This window comes from Gigantopelta aegis, chromosome 3 (assembly GCF_016097555.1).
Source record: "Gigantopelta aegis isolate Gae_Host chromosome 3, Gae_host_genome, whole genome shotgun sequence".
NCBI lineage: Eukaryota > Metazoa > Mollusca > Gastropoda > Neomphalida > Peltospiridae > Gigantopelta > Gigantopelta aegis.
Window position 1 is genome coordinate 13422680 of NC_054701.1, and position 14406 is coordinate 13437085.

The 14406-nt window shown below is 39.5% G+C and overlaps 1 protein-coding gene across 1 annotated transcript; it reads right to left on the bottom strand.

Annotated features, from left to right (window-relative positions):
* Window positions 1-2078: 2078 nt before the first annotated feature.
* Window positions 2079-9278, bottom strand: LOC121369482. The gene is made up of 3 exons (XM_041494588.1): window positions 9143-9278; window positions 5018-5260; window positions 2079-3817 (listed from the first exon to the last, which is right to left on the bottom strand). The coding sequence occupies exons 2-3, from the start codon at window positions 5172-5174 to the stop codon at window positions 2538-2540; spliced, it is 1437 nt and encodes a 478-aa protein (XP_041350522.1). The 5' UTR covers window positions 5175-5260; window positions 9143-9278; the 3' UTR covers window positions 2079-2537.
* Between the last annotated feature and the right edge of the window lie 5128 nt (window positions 9279-14406).

The window sequence follows — 14406 nt, forward strand, 5'->3', positions numbered from 1 at the left end:
GGAACACGATTCGTTCGCATCTCCTTGCTTGGTATTTTTCATTCCAGCCAGTGCTCCACAACTGGTGTAACAAGGGTCTGTACTATTCTGTCTGTGGGATGGTGCCTATAAAAGATCCCTTGCTTCTAACTGAAAAGAGTAGCCCATGAAGTGGCGACAGCGGGTTTCCTCTCTCAGTATTTGTATGGTCCTTAACCATATGTTCGACGCCATATAACCGTCAATAAAATGTGTTGAGTGCATCGTTAAATAAAACATTTCCTTCCTTTCTTCCTCCTTGCTTGGAGGTTACGTCGAGAAGGTTGTATAAAAATGCAATTTTTTTGGCACGACGTAATTGTCGAACAGCCCTCACGACTGGTATGTTGGGAAAATGGTGCCTAAAATGTTTTTGTAACTGGAAATGTGGAATTATCATTGGCATCCTCTCTCTAGAATTTTTTTTGCATATATCCCTACAATGTATTTTGGGCGCACTAATGTCTATAGAGGGGTTGTGTGTGTGTAATTATTGCAAGGTATAATTCACGTACTACAAACAGTAGGACGGCCAGAAACATATATTGGGTAGATGGGCACGGGTAGTTTAAATCAATTTTTTAATTTATTTAATGTGTAATTTTAGAAGCAAGGCGCTGTTAACACATGATACGATGACAAGAACATTAGGATAGTGTTTGTAATAAGGTTGCTTTGATGGAAATTTCGTTTATGAAAATGAAAACTGGAATGTAGAATAGTTCACAGTACACTGCATTTGGAAAGGTATACGGATATACAAAATAAATTTTACATACATAAAATTTTAATTATTTCATCAATATTGAAAAGAAGCAATTTAGAAACCACCTTACAAACACTTTGCATGTACCATGAAGAGCACTGTGACGTTTAGATGCTAAACTTTGATACTTTCATATCCGACACCACCATTTGTTGGTGTTCTATAATACAACTTCAAGTCTTGTAAAGTGTCTTTTGGACGTCAGTATATTGTGGTACTATGTACTTTGATACTACTTACTGTTACTTATTCAAATGAGTCATTGACTATGCAGGGATGAAAATGGTATCGCTAGTATATTGGTAAAAACACACCAAACATTTAATAATTTAAAACAAAAACACCCACACAAGATAAGTGAAATGTAAATTTTACTCCGTGATCAGCGAAACAAAACCGTAACAATTAAAAGCAAATTAATATTTAACGCGAAAAAACAACAACAAAAAAACGTATTTAAAGATCACACACACACAATCACTCACACACACAATCACATACATGCACACACACACACACACACACACACACACACACACACACACACACACACACACACACAATCATACACACACACAAAATAATACATGTACATTTAATTTACACATTGTTAAGTATGAGACAATGCAATACACTGTACAATTATGAATAAAACGTATTCTAAACATAAATACATAAAGTACAAATATAGTATAGAACAGAATTCATGTTTTGCAGATAAGACTGTTTGCAATTAAGCACATACAGCAGGCATGTATTGGTTTAAATAATGGTTGTCGGTCTCTTTAAAGTATGAAAGCATGTGCATTTGGTAAACAAGGTAAAAAAAACTTTTGCAAGTCACAGCAATACATTTTATACTAAACAATATACGTGTAGATCATCTTTACAAATTGTAGTCGTGCGGTTAACGTCATAGACCGTCAACCACCATGCGATAGGGTGCCTCCAATATAAAAGATCGCTCTGTTGCAATAACCATCCAACCAGCGCTCGAGTCTAACAAACCACCGTGGTTTAACCACAGTAATACCGGTCATAGACATAACTCTCTGGCGAAGTCAGAGGTTGTGCCCACGACAGGCGTGCTTGAACAGTTCTCTAATGGAAGCATGTCAAAAATTACCCACACCACAGTGATGAGACTATCCTGAGTTTGCTGTATTCTAACCAGGGCCGTACCCCGATCAAAATCCGGAGGGGGGGGGGGGGGGGGGCACTACTTTTTATAAACAAATGAAACACTATACAAATTAAACTCTGAAATGTGTATGCTATTTTCTGGAGTAAAAAAAAAAGGTGAGATTCCCAGGGGGCAACTCCCCCCCCCCCCCCCCCCTCGCCCTGGTACCATGTTTTCAACTAATCCAAATGTTTAATTACTAGTATTACATATTAAATATATTTTCTTGTTTTAAATATCAATGTTTGTATATTCAATGTGTTTCTGACCCTCCTAATATTTGTAAGTTGCCCAAAGTTCATTTGGTATCCCACAAATGTCATACGTACGAAAAAATCAAATGACGTTTCATTCAGTACTAGTATGATTAGACACACTTTTAATATTTAATAACTAATAATTTATTTTTAAAATATTTATTTAATATGCAATTACAGTCGCTAAAAAGTCTCTGTTAGTCGACATCATCTTAATCGCAGAAAACTCTGGGTAGTTCCTTTAATCCGAGTAACTACTAAATTGTTCAGTGTGGGTGTTACAAACATGGGTTTAGGTGCTCGCGATTCTTCTTCAGAAGATGATTTCTACTGGGCAGGTATAAAACCCGTCCTCCCGTCTTTCAAATCCCATCTTACACAGGTGGATGCCTTCCACCTTCTGGAGCCCAAAGGTCATGTTTATGAATTTCTTGTACAAATGTTCTGGGAAGTTCGTTACGTCAGGAACACGTCTGAGAAACGTCTGGGTGATCTTCCCGATTGTCATGTGGGCCGTGTAATCGTCGTCGTCGTCTGTGGGGGTGACTCCTTGTCCCTGCAACCATCTCCTTAGCAACGCGCGGAATTTCAGAAACTCTTGAGGACAGTCGACTTGACCATAGATGACCTTTCCACCGTTGAATTCGGATATCCCTGCAATCTTGAGCAGCTCTTTCGGTGCATGAGAGATAAGTTCTGCCCTCATATCTTGAAGAACTTTGACGGCTCGCTTGATCTGCCTCTCAGAACCAAGAGCCAGGGTACAGATGGTCACGTGGATCTCGTTGCGGTTGTAGCAGATGTCGTCATACACGGAATTCTGGGACACAATGTCACTGGTCACCTTTTCTAAAGCGTCGCCGATATCTGGGTTGGTGCAGCGAACCGCGATGAAATAGTTGGGTCGAGCTGAAGAACCAGTCTTCTTCCCGCCCTTTCCTTTCCCTCTCGTTTTGCTGTTTACCTTTGAGTCTAAGGCAGACGTGACCTTTCTATCGAATTGTTTCTCTTCTGGTATAGTTTTCTTTTTGCGATATGGAATTTCTGTCCAGTCATCCGAAGGAGGCGGGTTGTCGCAGAGTTCAGGCCACTGAGTCTGGTCTTCTCCATCTGCCCACAGTGATGACGACACGACAGCGCCGACCCACTGGTTTTCTGTTGAAGGATCTACGGTGGGATATTCCTGCGCAGGTATTTCATATGTATTCCAGTCATCGACCGACGCAGTCGTGTCTCCTGTACGCCATGCATTACTAGCACCAGACTGAACTGGAGCTGTATTCTCTTTATATGACAGAGTCATGTCAGGCTGTGCCCATCTAGTGATTTTGTCACCATCACCATCATCACCCACCCAGATTTCTGAAGAAATATTCTTCCTCTGTTCCAATACTGCAGCAACCACAGCACTACTGGCTTGATTGGCAGCAACGTCTGCGTAGTCGACAAGCATAGGAATCATGGGCGTATTCAAATACTCGTGACTCTTTGCCTTGACCAGCAGGTCTGATTCCAGTTCCTTTTCGCTCTTCTTGTACTGTGCCTTCTTGTTGAATTTAACCCGAATTTTTGGAACTCTGCTTGGGTACCAGTCTGAAATGTACGAAATGTGTCTTTAAAGATAAATTGTGCTGACAAAAAAAGTAAAGTCATTAAATACGAGATCAATGGATCGTTAACAGAACGTAATGAATAAAAAGTAAACCATTTAGAACCACATTCGAGATGAATGTACAGTTGCTGTCCACAAACCCAAGACGTTAAAACAGATAGGGCAGGTGCCATGCGTAACGTACAGAAATGATTAAACCATTGCTCTGGTTTTCGTTTTTCCTCTTAAGATCCTGCTATAGATCACATTGATTAGAGGTGTCTAAAAGTACATCTCGTAACATCTTGAATGGTGAACGATCCCTCTTGTAACGGACCCATACAGAAATTCCCTACGAAAAAGTTAAAGTTGGTTTTGTTTAACGGCACCACTAGAGCACATTAATTTATTACTCATCGGCTATTGGATATCAAACATTCAGTAATTTTGACATAGTCAGTGGAAACCCGCTACATTTTGTCCAGTAGTAGTAAGGGATATTTTATATGCACCATCCCACAGACATGATAGCACATACCAAGTCCTTTAATAATCCAGTCGTGGTGCACTGGGTAGAACGAGAAATAGCTCAATGAGCCCAGGGACAGGGATCGATCCTAAACCGACCGCACATCAAGCGAGCGGTTTATCACTAAAGATCATCGTATATACACCATCAATCCTGTTAGAACGAAGTTTGAACCAGTTCTTGATGGAGTGGGGCCATCCAATGTAAAATTGATAAAGATGGATTTGGTAGCATGTTGCCTAGCTATATTATTTAACAGTACGTTGTTACTGCATTCTTGGGACACTTCGATTTAGATAATTTTTCTGGCATGTAAATATGGTCTATACATTTAAAACAGTCAACTTGCCCATTGGCGAAGCAGTAATAGGCAATATTATACTGGGGGCACATAACAGCGGCGGGTGGGGGGGGGGGGGGGTGGGGGTGGGGGGTCGCTGCACACACATACACAGTCTATCGTGTTATCGGACACGGGCAAATATAAATGATGGCGGGGAAAAAAAGAGATGTGATTGGGGGGGGGGGGAGCCAGTCTTATGTGAACAATTTAGACATGGCTATAGTACGTGCATTTCAATTGTCTGCTTTTCTTTTTTAATTGTTTAAAATCTGTGTTGCACTCTGTAATGTTAAAAATATAAATGTTGCATGTTTTAAAGATATTTTATACCATTGTAAATAAACTCCAAGGTCATTGCATCATTTGGTCGAACTGTAACAATGTGCTGAAATGTGGCGCTTTCCTTTGTGACGTCACACTTGCCAGGTAATTTCTCTTTGATCTCGTGGACACCTGCCGCCAGATCCTTATAAAAATCTTCATGCATGGTTTGTAGTGAAGGAGAAAATCTTCAGTCGCGCCTTTTCCTGCAGTTCACGAATGATCTCGTTGTATTGAGTACCCTAATGAACTCTGCAATAAAGAAAAGAAAGGAAAAAATACAAATAGGGTAGTAACTATAACTTTAAATTAACATATCCTAGTTTCAGCATGAAAATGTATATTAAGGTTGGTTAATCAACAAACCTGTAACGCATCTGGATAAAGTTACTATAGAGTGAAATGACGTTGGAAATACCTTCTACAAACAGCTCGTCTCCACTAAACCGAGGGGCGGGACGTATCGCAGTGTTACAGCGCTCACCTGATGCGCGATCAATCTAGGATCGATTCCCGTCGGTGGGCTCATTGGGCTATTTCTCGTTCCAGCTAGTGCTCCACAACTGGTGTAACAAAGGCCGTGGGATGGTGAATATAAAAGATCCCTTGCTGCTAATCGAAAAGAGTAGCCCATGTGGCGACAGCGGGTTTCCTCTCTCAATATCTGTGTGGTCCTTAACCATATGTCCGAAGCCATATAACCGTAAATAAAATGTGCTGAGTGCAGTTCCTTCCTTCCATTAAACCGTTATATTACGTCTCGGACGTACGTGTGTTTTTAGAATAATGAAAACTGCATTTCGAGGCATTACAGACATCAGGATGACTAGAAACACTTTGGATGTTCAGAAATGGATAATCTAAACAATAACATGCAAGTAATGTCTAATTTTAGTTATCAAAGACGGCTCTAACATTCCATGTTACTTTACAACGGCTGTAATAGTGACAAATGTGTCGTTGTGTTTAAAAACTAGAGTCTGTCGCTAACGTAAATCAAGGGATATGGTATGATAGTAAATAGCACATAATACACATCATATGCCTACACTTTCTGCCATTGCATATGTATCTTATTAAATGCACTTATATTAATGTAGTCGGTGGGCCCATTGGGCTATTTCTCGTTCCAGCCAGTGCACCACGACTGGTATATCAAAGGCCGTATGTACTACCCTGTCTGTGGGATGGTACATATAAAAGATCCCTTGCTGCTAATCGAAAAGAGTAGCCCATGAAGTGGCGACAGCGGATTTCCTCTCTCTATATATCTGTGCTATCCATAACAATATGTCTGACGATATATAGCCGTAAATAAAATGTGTTGAGTGCGTCGTTAAATAAAACATTTCTTTCTTTCTTTTTATATTAATGTAACATTTTAGTAGTACATGAGTATGTTATTTCAATAATTATTACCGTAAGAAACAATTCACGCACTTCTAAAATTTAGTATTTCTGATGATGAAATATTAAATAAACTCTGAATATCAATATTTATGTACAAAACATTGCTGATATTATTGGGATTCATTTGTGCGAAATATTACAAGACATTTGAAATTTTAAAAAAATGGTATACAAGGGAGGTAAATCCACAATTACTAACATCATGTTACAACTTAAAGAATTGTCTATTCACAATTTTCTGTTCCATATTTAATAATCTGGGCAGCCTACTATCAGCGTATTTTGTTATTAATATATATATTTTTTTTTATCTTAGGTCATTAATCATAACAGTAACCAGGAGTGTGTTCCCCCATCTGAAAAATAACACACACCTAGACCTACCGGTACCAGGCACTCCGATCTCAACTCTGCATCTAGTTGTGACAAAAGGAACCGGCATTACTATATAAACATATAGATGATCCATACAGGTCTCCTGTCATGGACGGAGGAGCCGGCCAAGGCCGGCTCTTGTGCCCACGACAGACGTGCGCTACAACAGCTTGTTCTGAATGTGCACGTAAAACCCTATGACCTGACCTGACCATACAGGTCGGGATGTGAACAAGCTTCAACATGTATAATGATGTATGTTCTTAGTTAAAATAGTTTCTCAGAATAGTTGACGCTGTAATAGTATTATCAGGCACGGCGAAGCAGAGGGTGGAGGCTTTAGACCCCTCTATAATTTTGAATAAAAAATATTATTGGTAGTAAACCTTAAGTAAGATATGAATTTTAATTGTAGAATGCAGGAAAATGTATTTCAGGACATCTACATGTAGTTTTCAAATTTTTTACAGGGGAACATATCCCGAACCTACTAAAAACTTTGCTTTGCGCACTTGATCTCAGTCAGCTCCCCCCCCCCCCCCCCCCCCCCCACGTGCCTGAATTTAAGTGTCCTCTACCCATATTTTGCTCGAAACCTTCATGGTATATGAGCATGTAAATATTTTTCGGATCTAACCATATTCTGTTTATATATCTATTCTACCAAATAAACAGATTATTGACCCTGCTGTACATAGTATATTACGATTTATAACGCGATAGTACAGGTATTTCTTATAATACACAAGTGCGGTTCCAGGGAAATGCTGATGGGGATGCATACCCCATCCCCCTTAATTTTGAAGTGTTAAAAAAATTCATTATATAGCAAATTAATATAATGCATTTATTTGTGTTTAGTGGTGGGATATGTGATACAAGTATCTTCGTTGGCTTGGTGGTTGGGGCAGTACTGCCATATATAATGTATGTAATAAAATAGAGTGCGAGTCAATATTGTACGTTCCCCTTCTATACATTGTACACCCTCCGCGAACACTGTACATCTTATTTTAAACGTTGCACCTCCTCTCTGAACAATCCTACATACGCCCCCTAGGTAATACTTTCCCCTGTTTAGGAGTGCATGCTTTTAAAATTAAGATTTGACATCAAGACATCACTCGTAGGCATTATTTCTAACTCAGACAGGAAGTACTGACTGGAATACCAGATCGAAAAACAATGCCGGGGTCGTTCAACAATTACGTAACGCTTACAGGGTCGTGTGTCGAACACCTTGTTCTTGCCAAGCCAATTTTCTTCATTCATTTTTTTTTTTTAATTCCGGGAAAGCTTGACTAGAACCCTGTAGAAACTTCACTCACTAGCAGTGGCGTAGCGGGGGGGGGGGGGGGGGGGAGGTGGCACTGTATTAAATCTGATAACAATTACATCATATATACATACATACATACATACATACATACATCACAGCTTCTAGAAGTTTTATAAAATCAACTAGCCATGGGATCAGTTATTTTTAAAATTTACTAGCCACGATCAAAATTTAATTAGCCCTACTTTACTTTAAGTTAATACAATTTTACTAAATAATAGTAATGTTCTGATATCATATGTCACCTAAAGAGGAAGATAGAACTTAAAATACTAACAATGGGGGTTGGGTGTGGGCAGGGTATTCATATTTATAAAATAGACAACCGCAACATTTGACAACAAAAAATCACTAGCCGTCGGGCATGGCAATAGTAATTATTTACTAGCCCAGCATTGAATATCACTAGCCATGGGAATGGGACTACCATAATCTAGAAGCCCTGATACATACATACATACATACATACATACATACACACACACACACACACACACACACACACACACACACAAACACACACACAGACGCACACAAACATACGTACGTACATGTATACAAACATGCATACATGCATACATGCACACATACTCCCCACACCCCCAATATAAAATCCTAGCTACGCCAGTGCTCGTCCCACCCCCATCCCCAATTTCCTGCACTCGCGCCTAGTTCCCAACTAAATTTGTCCCAGCCATACTCATTTTCGAGTCAACTATGGCTCCTCTACGCCAGTCTGTTATGTCTTGACATGCTCGCAAGACTTAATCAAGGTACTATTCCGCAAATTTAGTATCTGTACGGAATGATACCTCTGCTTGTGAAGATGGTGTCTAAGTGTTCACCAATGTCGTAATAGTGGGCGTAGCATACTCTTGTTTTGAACATGGGTCGATAATACAACGTATAAGTCGGTTTTAGACCCTACCGGTAGAGGATCGATAAAGCGTAAACAAGGAAGTAAGGAGTAAACAGTGTGCTAGTTTTAGTATTACAAACTGTTCATTTACCTGGATACACTACTAGTACGTCACGGTCACTACGCCCAAGTCTAACACAAGTACACGTCTCGGATCCTCCCGTCATTAAATTTCGTGTAGAACACTTTCTCTTTGGTGGTTTTGATGTTGTTCCTGTGGTGCAATCGGCAATAATATATTCAAGGGGAGGGAACTTTGTATCACTAACTTGGGTGTACACGGAAACCATGGCCGCAAAACATGTATGTCTGTACTAAAAAAAAAAAAAAAGTACTGTCGGAAATAGAATAAAAATTATTTTCGTCGATTATTTCTTACATATTAAACTGACAAGTAAATATTTTATAAATATCTATTTAATGATATTCTACCTAATTTAGCATTTACTTGTTTGGGCGCTCACTGATGTACAAGGTGGTGTTTACTCTTGAAATTAAACTAAATAATAATTATGTCAGTAAACAGGTGATTTGTGCACTTAATAGGAACAGACTATAACAAATTTTGGTCAACGTGTCAATTTCATTGCTGTTACAATATGTGAGGGACTGTTTCTAATGATGGTTTGCCCCTATCCCTCTCCAAAACAAAATATTTGTAGTCATATTTAAATAACTTTTGAGCAAAACTGTCAAGAGCCATTATAACGATCCATTATACTGGCATTAAAGATGCTATCTCATTGTTACCCAATGACAGCTATTGCCATTTTTTTTTTTTTTTTTTTAATAAACTTTTGATTTAACATTTAAAGAAGACACCTTTAACAATATGCCCATAAATTATTATAGGAAATAGTTTTATCTACTGGTAGAAAATACTTTTTATTGGAGAATCTTTATCACAGCTCGCATTATATAGCACCTTTAAATTGTTGCAAGATTGTGTAAATTTCTAATGTACTTATATTGAATTTATATTCAATAAATATGCTTGTCATAATTAATAATTTATGCTGCAATTCAAAATAATCAGTTAACTTGCAGTTTTAAATTAAAAGTTTGTTTAAGGGTAAATGAAATTGACACATATCGATCAAAATGTGTTATAGTCTGTTCCAATAAAGGTCACAAATCACCTGTTTACTGACATATTGTTTAATTTCAAGAGTAAACACCAGCTTGTACATCAGTGAGAGCCCAAACAAGTAAATGCTAAATTAGGTAAAGTATCATTGAATGGGTATTTACACAATATTTACTTGTCAGTTTAATATGTAAGAAATAATCGACGAAAATCATTTTTATTCTATTTCCGACAGTACTATAGTCCGATACATCTGCCTCAGCTAAGTTGACAGCAGATGTCTAAGTTGACAATAGATGTATTGGAGTATGTACGTGCATGTGCGGACAACAAGCCCGTACGCCAGATTTTGGTTTTGGCGAGGAGGGTGGGGGGAGGGTGCGCAACTGTTAGGCATAGAAAAAACCAAATGAATATTGGGTGTATGTGAACAGACTGCGATCTAAAGTAAATTCGGGGGCATGATCTTCTGGATCTAAAAACCCACAACAAAACCTAGATGTCCTGAAATGCAATTTCCTGCAATCTACAAGCAAAACCCATAAACAAATTATTGTAACTCCAACCAGGCACAGCAGAAGCAAGTAGACATGGAGGGGAGGGCTGCACAAAGCATAGTTTCTATGGAGGGGTGCTCGGGGGTATGCTCCCCCGTAACATTTTTAAAACTTGATATTCTGAAATACAATTTCCTGTATCCTGCAACTAAAATTGATCACTGTTTTAAGATTTACTACCAATAATATTTTTAATTCAGAATTATTGTATGGGCTAGAACCCCCACACACACCCCCCCACGCTAGAACCCCCCCCCACACACACACACACACACACTCCCCAGTGCCCCCTGCTCCGCCGTGCTTGACTGCAACACAGAACGGATAAATGCCCATTTACGAGGGGTTGTCAAAGAGTTCTTAGAACAAGGTATTGAAAGGGATAACAGACCAAATGGTTTTACATCACTTTTCAATATAATCATCCTTGACCTCAGTACATTTGACCCATTATAATGTTATCCTTCAAGCTACTGATGCTAGTAAAACAGAAGTCTTCTGGCTGGCCCGCCAACCATCCTTTTCTTGCAGTCTTCAGACTTTTAGCATCTTCAAACGGGTATCACGAAGGGATGCTTTCAAATTTGAAAACGGATAATAATCACGTAAGACCAGGCCTGCGTGGTAGGGTGGGTGATAAAATTGGTTCAAAGCACCTATAGTACCACCGAATCGGATCCCACAATCGACAATAGTAACATATGTGGCTACAACTCCTACATACAACGTACCAATCGACATATACACCATAGATATAAATACTACCACCCATCAACTTTAAAGTAAATCAGAACAAAATGGGGGTTACGCTGCTCATTTCAGACAAAACGGGTAGCATCTATTATAAAATGTGTTATGCTGTATATATTTAGTAGGACTCGGCACATTAAATTACATGAATGTATTGGCCAGATGAAACCACGTTTTATCACAACCACTCTCACATTTATGACCAATACCATGACGGATAGCCTCACTGTGGTATGAAAGGTTGGGTTCACCTCGAACTTTGATCCTCTCAAGATGCTATTTGGTGTACGGCTACCTTTAAGGATAGCAGCCTGGCAATGCTGGGCTTGTCAACTAGGGCACTGGACAACATGGAGTAGCAGGATATCGGTGATCAACATCTCTCGTCTCTTGATCTTGGCTCTTGTCTCAGTTTCGCCATCAAATTGGCATAATAGGCACCAATGATTGTAGTGATTGGAGATGCGTTGTCAACCATTAGAACTTCTTTGGCATCCTAAACATAAACGGGAGCGGGATGTAGCCCATTGGTAAAGCGCTCGCTTGCTTGATGCGCGGTCGGTTTGGGATCGATCCCCGTCAGTGGGCCCATTTAGCTATTTCTCACTCCAGCCAGTGCACCACGATTGGTACATCAAAGGCCGTAGTATGTGCTATCCTGTCTATGGGATGGTGCATATAAAAGATCCCTTGCTGCTAATCGAAAATAGCCCATGAAGTGGCGATAGCGGGTTTCCTCTCTCGATATCTGTGTGGTCCGTAACCATATGTCTGACGCCATATAACCGTAAATAAAATGTGTTGAGTGCGTCGTTAAATAAAACATTTCCTTCCTTCCTTCCTATTCAAAAACAGTTACCAAAACCTTGCTCGCTGATATAGAGAATATTACTTGAATGTCCGATAAATACCATTTATCTTTCAAAATGTTGTTTAAAAAAACGTATCTAATGATTAAAAATGAGTTGGATACATTTTTAAACAACGAATTGGAAGATAAATGATAGCCGACGGACACGGATGTAATATTAGGTTTCTTATACATACTCAGAAACCAGAACAATCAATTTCGGACGTCCTTATTGTACTGGATGCGTAAGAAAGTGGGATTTGTTACATCTTTGATGCTGGGGAGGCGTGGTGCATAAATTTCTGTTTGGATTCAGGACCCCAGTGTTAAAGCCATATTGCATCACCTGTAACCAGCAGCAAATGAACCTGGGTCCCAATTGTACAAGTCTATAAATCTCGACTTGACTGTCCGTTGATGTTGATCATGCATTGTGAGTTGGCGGGCTACCTATCCTGCAGACACTTTGAACATACCAAAATCTCCATGTGATATTGCTGGAACCATTGCCATGTGATAATGCGGTCTTTGGCTAGTTCATCTAACTTCATACGACGATCCCAACCTCTATTTTAGCAATCATGTTATCACTGATGGCATGAGATGGTCTTCCAGAAAGTGGATCGTCTTCAAGACTCTCTCGTCCTCGCTTGAATTCAGCAGACCATTTCGCAGTTGTTGAATACTAGTAATTGGGAGATCGACCACCATTAGCCCGTCAGCACCTACGTATTTAACCTGAACATTATTAAAAGGGGGTGCTGTCCAGAGACGGTTTATTATAGTAGCACATTGTGACGGAACATGCTCTTAATTTCTTTTCGCCTGTGGCGATATTAATTGTTTTAGAGGCCGTGTGCAGTTCCAAATGCACTTAGCCCAGGTGGGCAACTTTGTTACGTAATACCTTTGCGCGACGGTCGTCGAGCTGTACGCCTAATACACACCCAGACCAGCTGCGGAGGCCATGTGGCCAGTAGTTACGTAATAACTCCGCTAGTGCTGTTTATGACCAGGGGATTGCTCGCGGAATGGCGACAGCCAGTCTGACGATCAGAGGAAATATACCGACTCTGGGAGAGGTGGAAATTCAGATGATACGTGAGGTACCGCCTTGTGCCCCCAGGCGATATTCGCGGTCTCTGAGTGTTTTGAATAAATAGCTAGGGTTTAGAGATATCGAGGAGAACCATATTGGAAGGCGTCCAGGGGGAACGTTAGTCCGTTAGGACTTGGTAAATATCATTTCTGCTCTGTTGTATAACCTTGATGTGATTGATGTGACTTTAAATATTTTAATACTGTATTATACCAATATTATTTAGACGGTGCTGCCGGTCATCTGACGCAGTAATCTGTAGGCTCACTGTCCTAAATAAATATATAAAGCTTAGCCAGTCATCCTAGAGGACCTAGGTAAACTGTAGGTTATTGTCTTTATTGTGATAGGTACCAGTATTAAGTCTGTATTACAAGGTTATTGAATGAGTAGTTAGGGTTAATTAAAAATTAACCAGTTAGGAATAGAGTTGTAGTTCCTTTATTAATTAAGTTCCCCTGGAAGCGTTTCTCAATTATCACACGTTATTGAACGAGTAGTAAGGGTTAATTAAAAATTAACCAGTTAGGAATAGATTTGTAATTCCTTTATTAATTAAGTTCTCCTAGAAGCGTTTCTCAATTATCACACGTGTGGGTGTTGTGTCACGGTGAAGTGATTAGCATATTGTGTAAACTAGACACCTAGAGATTAACTAATTAAGTGATCAGTTCTGGGTTGTTATTACTGTTGTTATTAATTAACTACTGCGGCAGTACATTTGTCAGCGTAGGTTAATACAGATTCCAAAGTGTATTGTGTTTTGTTGTGTTTTCTAGTGAACTAAACGTGCTATAATAATATATACTTTATATAAGATCGTATCTCTGATCATACCTAGAGACGAGCCACAGCGGGTATAACTGCCTGTTACAGAGAGATCTAATAGATATACAGTTAGGAGAGATGTTTGGACAATCGTGTTTCATTCAGTTACGGGTATTATAGGATCCCCGTGACACACATGTAGCACGTACTACAGGCCCTGCGCTTCATGGGCCCTGCGGTAGTG

Coding starts and splice junctions, on each gene's coding strand:
- LOC121369482 (XM_041494588.1), bottom strand. CDS start 5,174: ATGCATGAAGATTTTTATAAGGATCTGGCGGCAGGTGTCCACGAGATC. Junction 3,818..5,017: donor CTTGGAGTTTATTTACAATG/GTATAAAATATC, acceptor CGTACATTTCAG/ACTGGTACCCAAGCAGAGTT.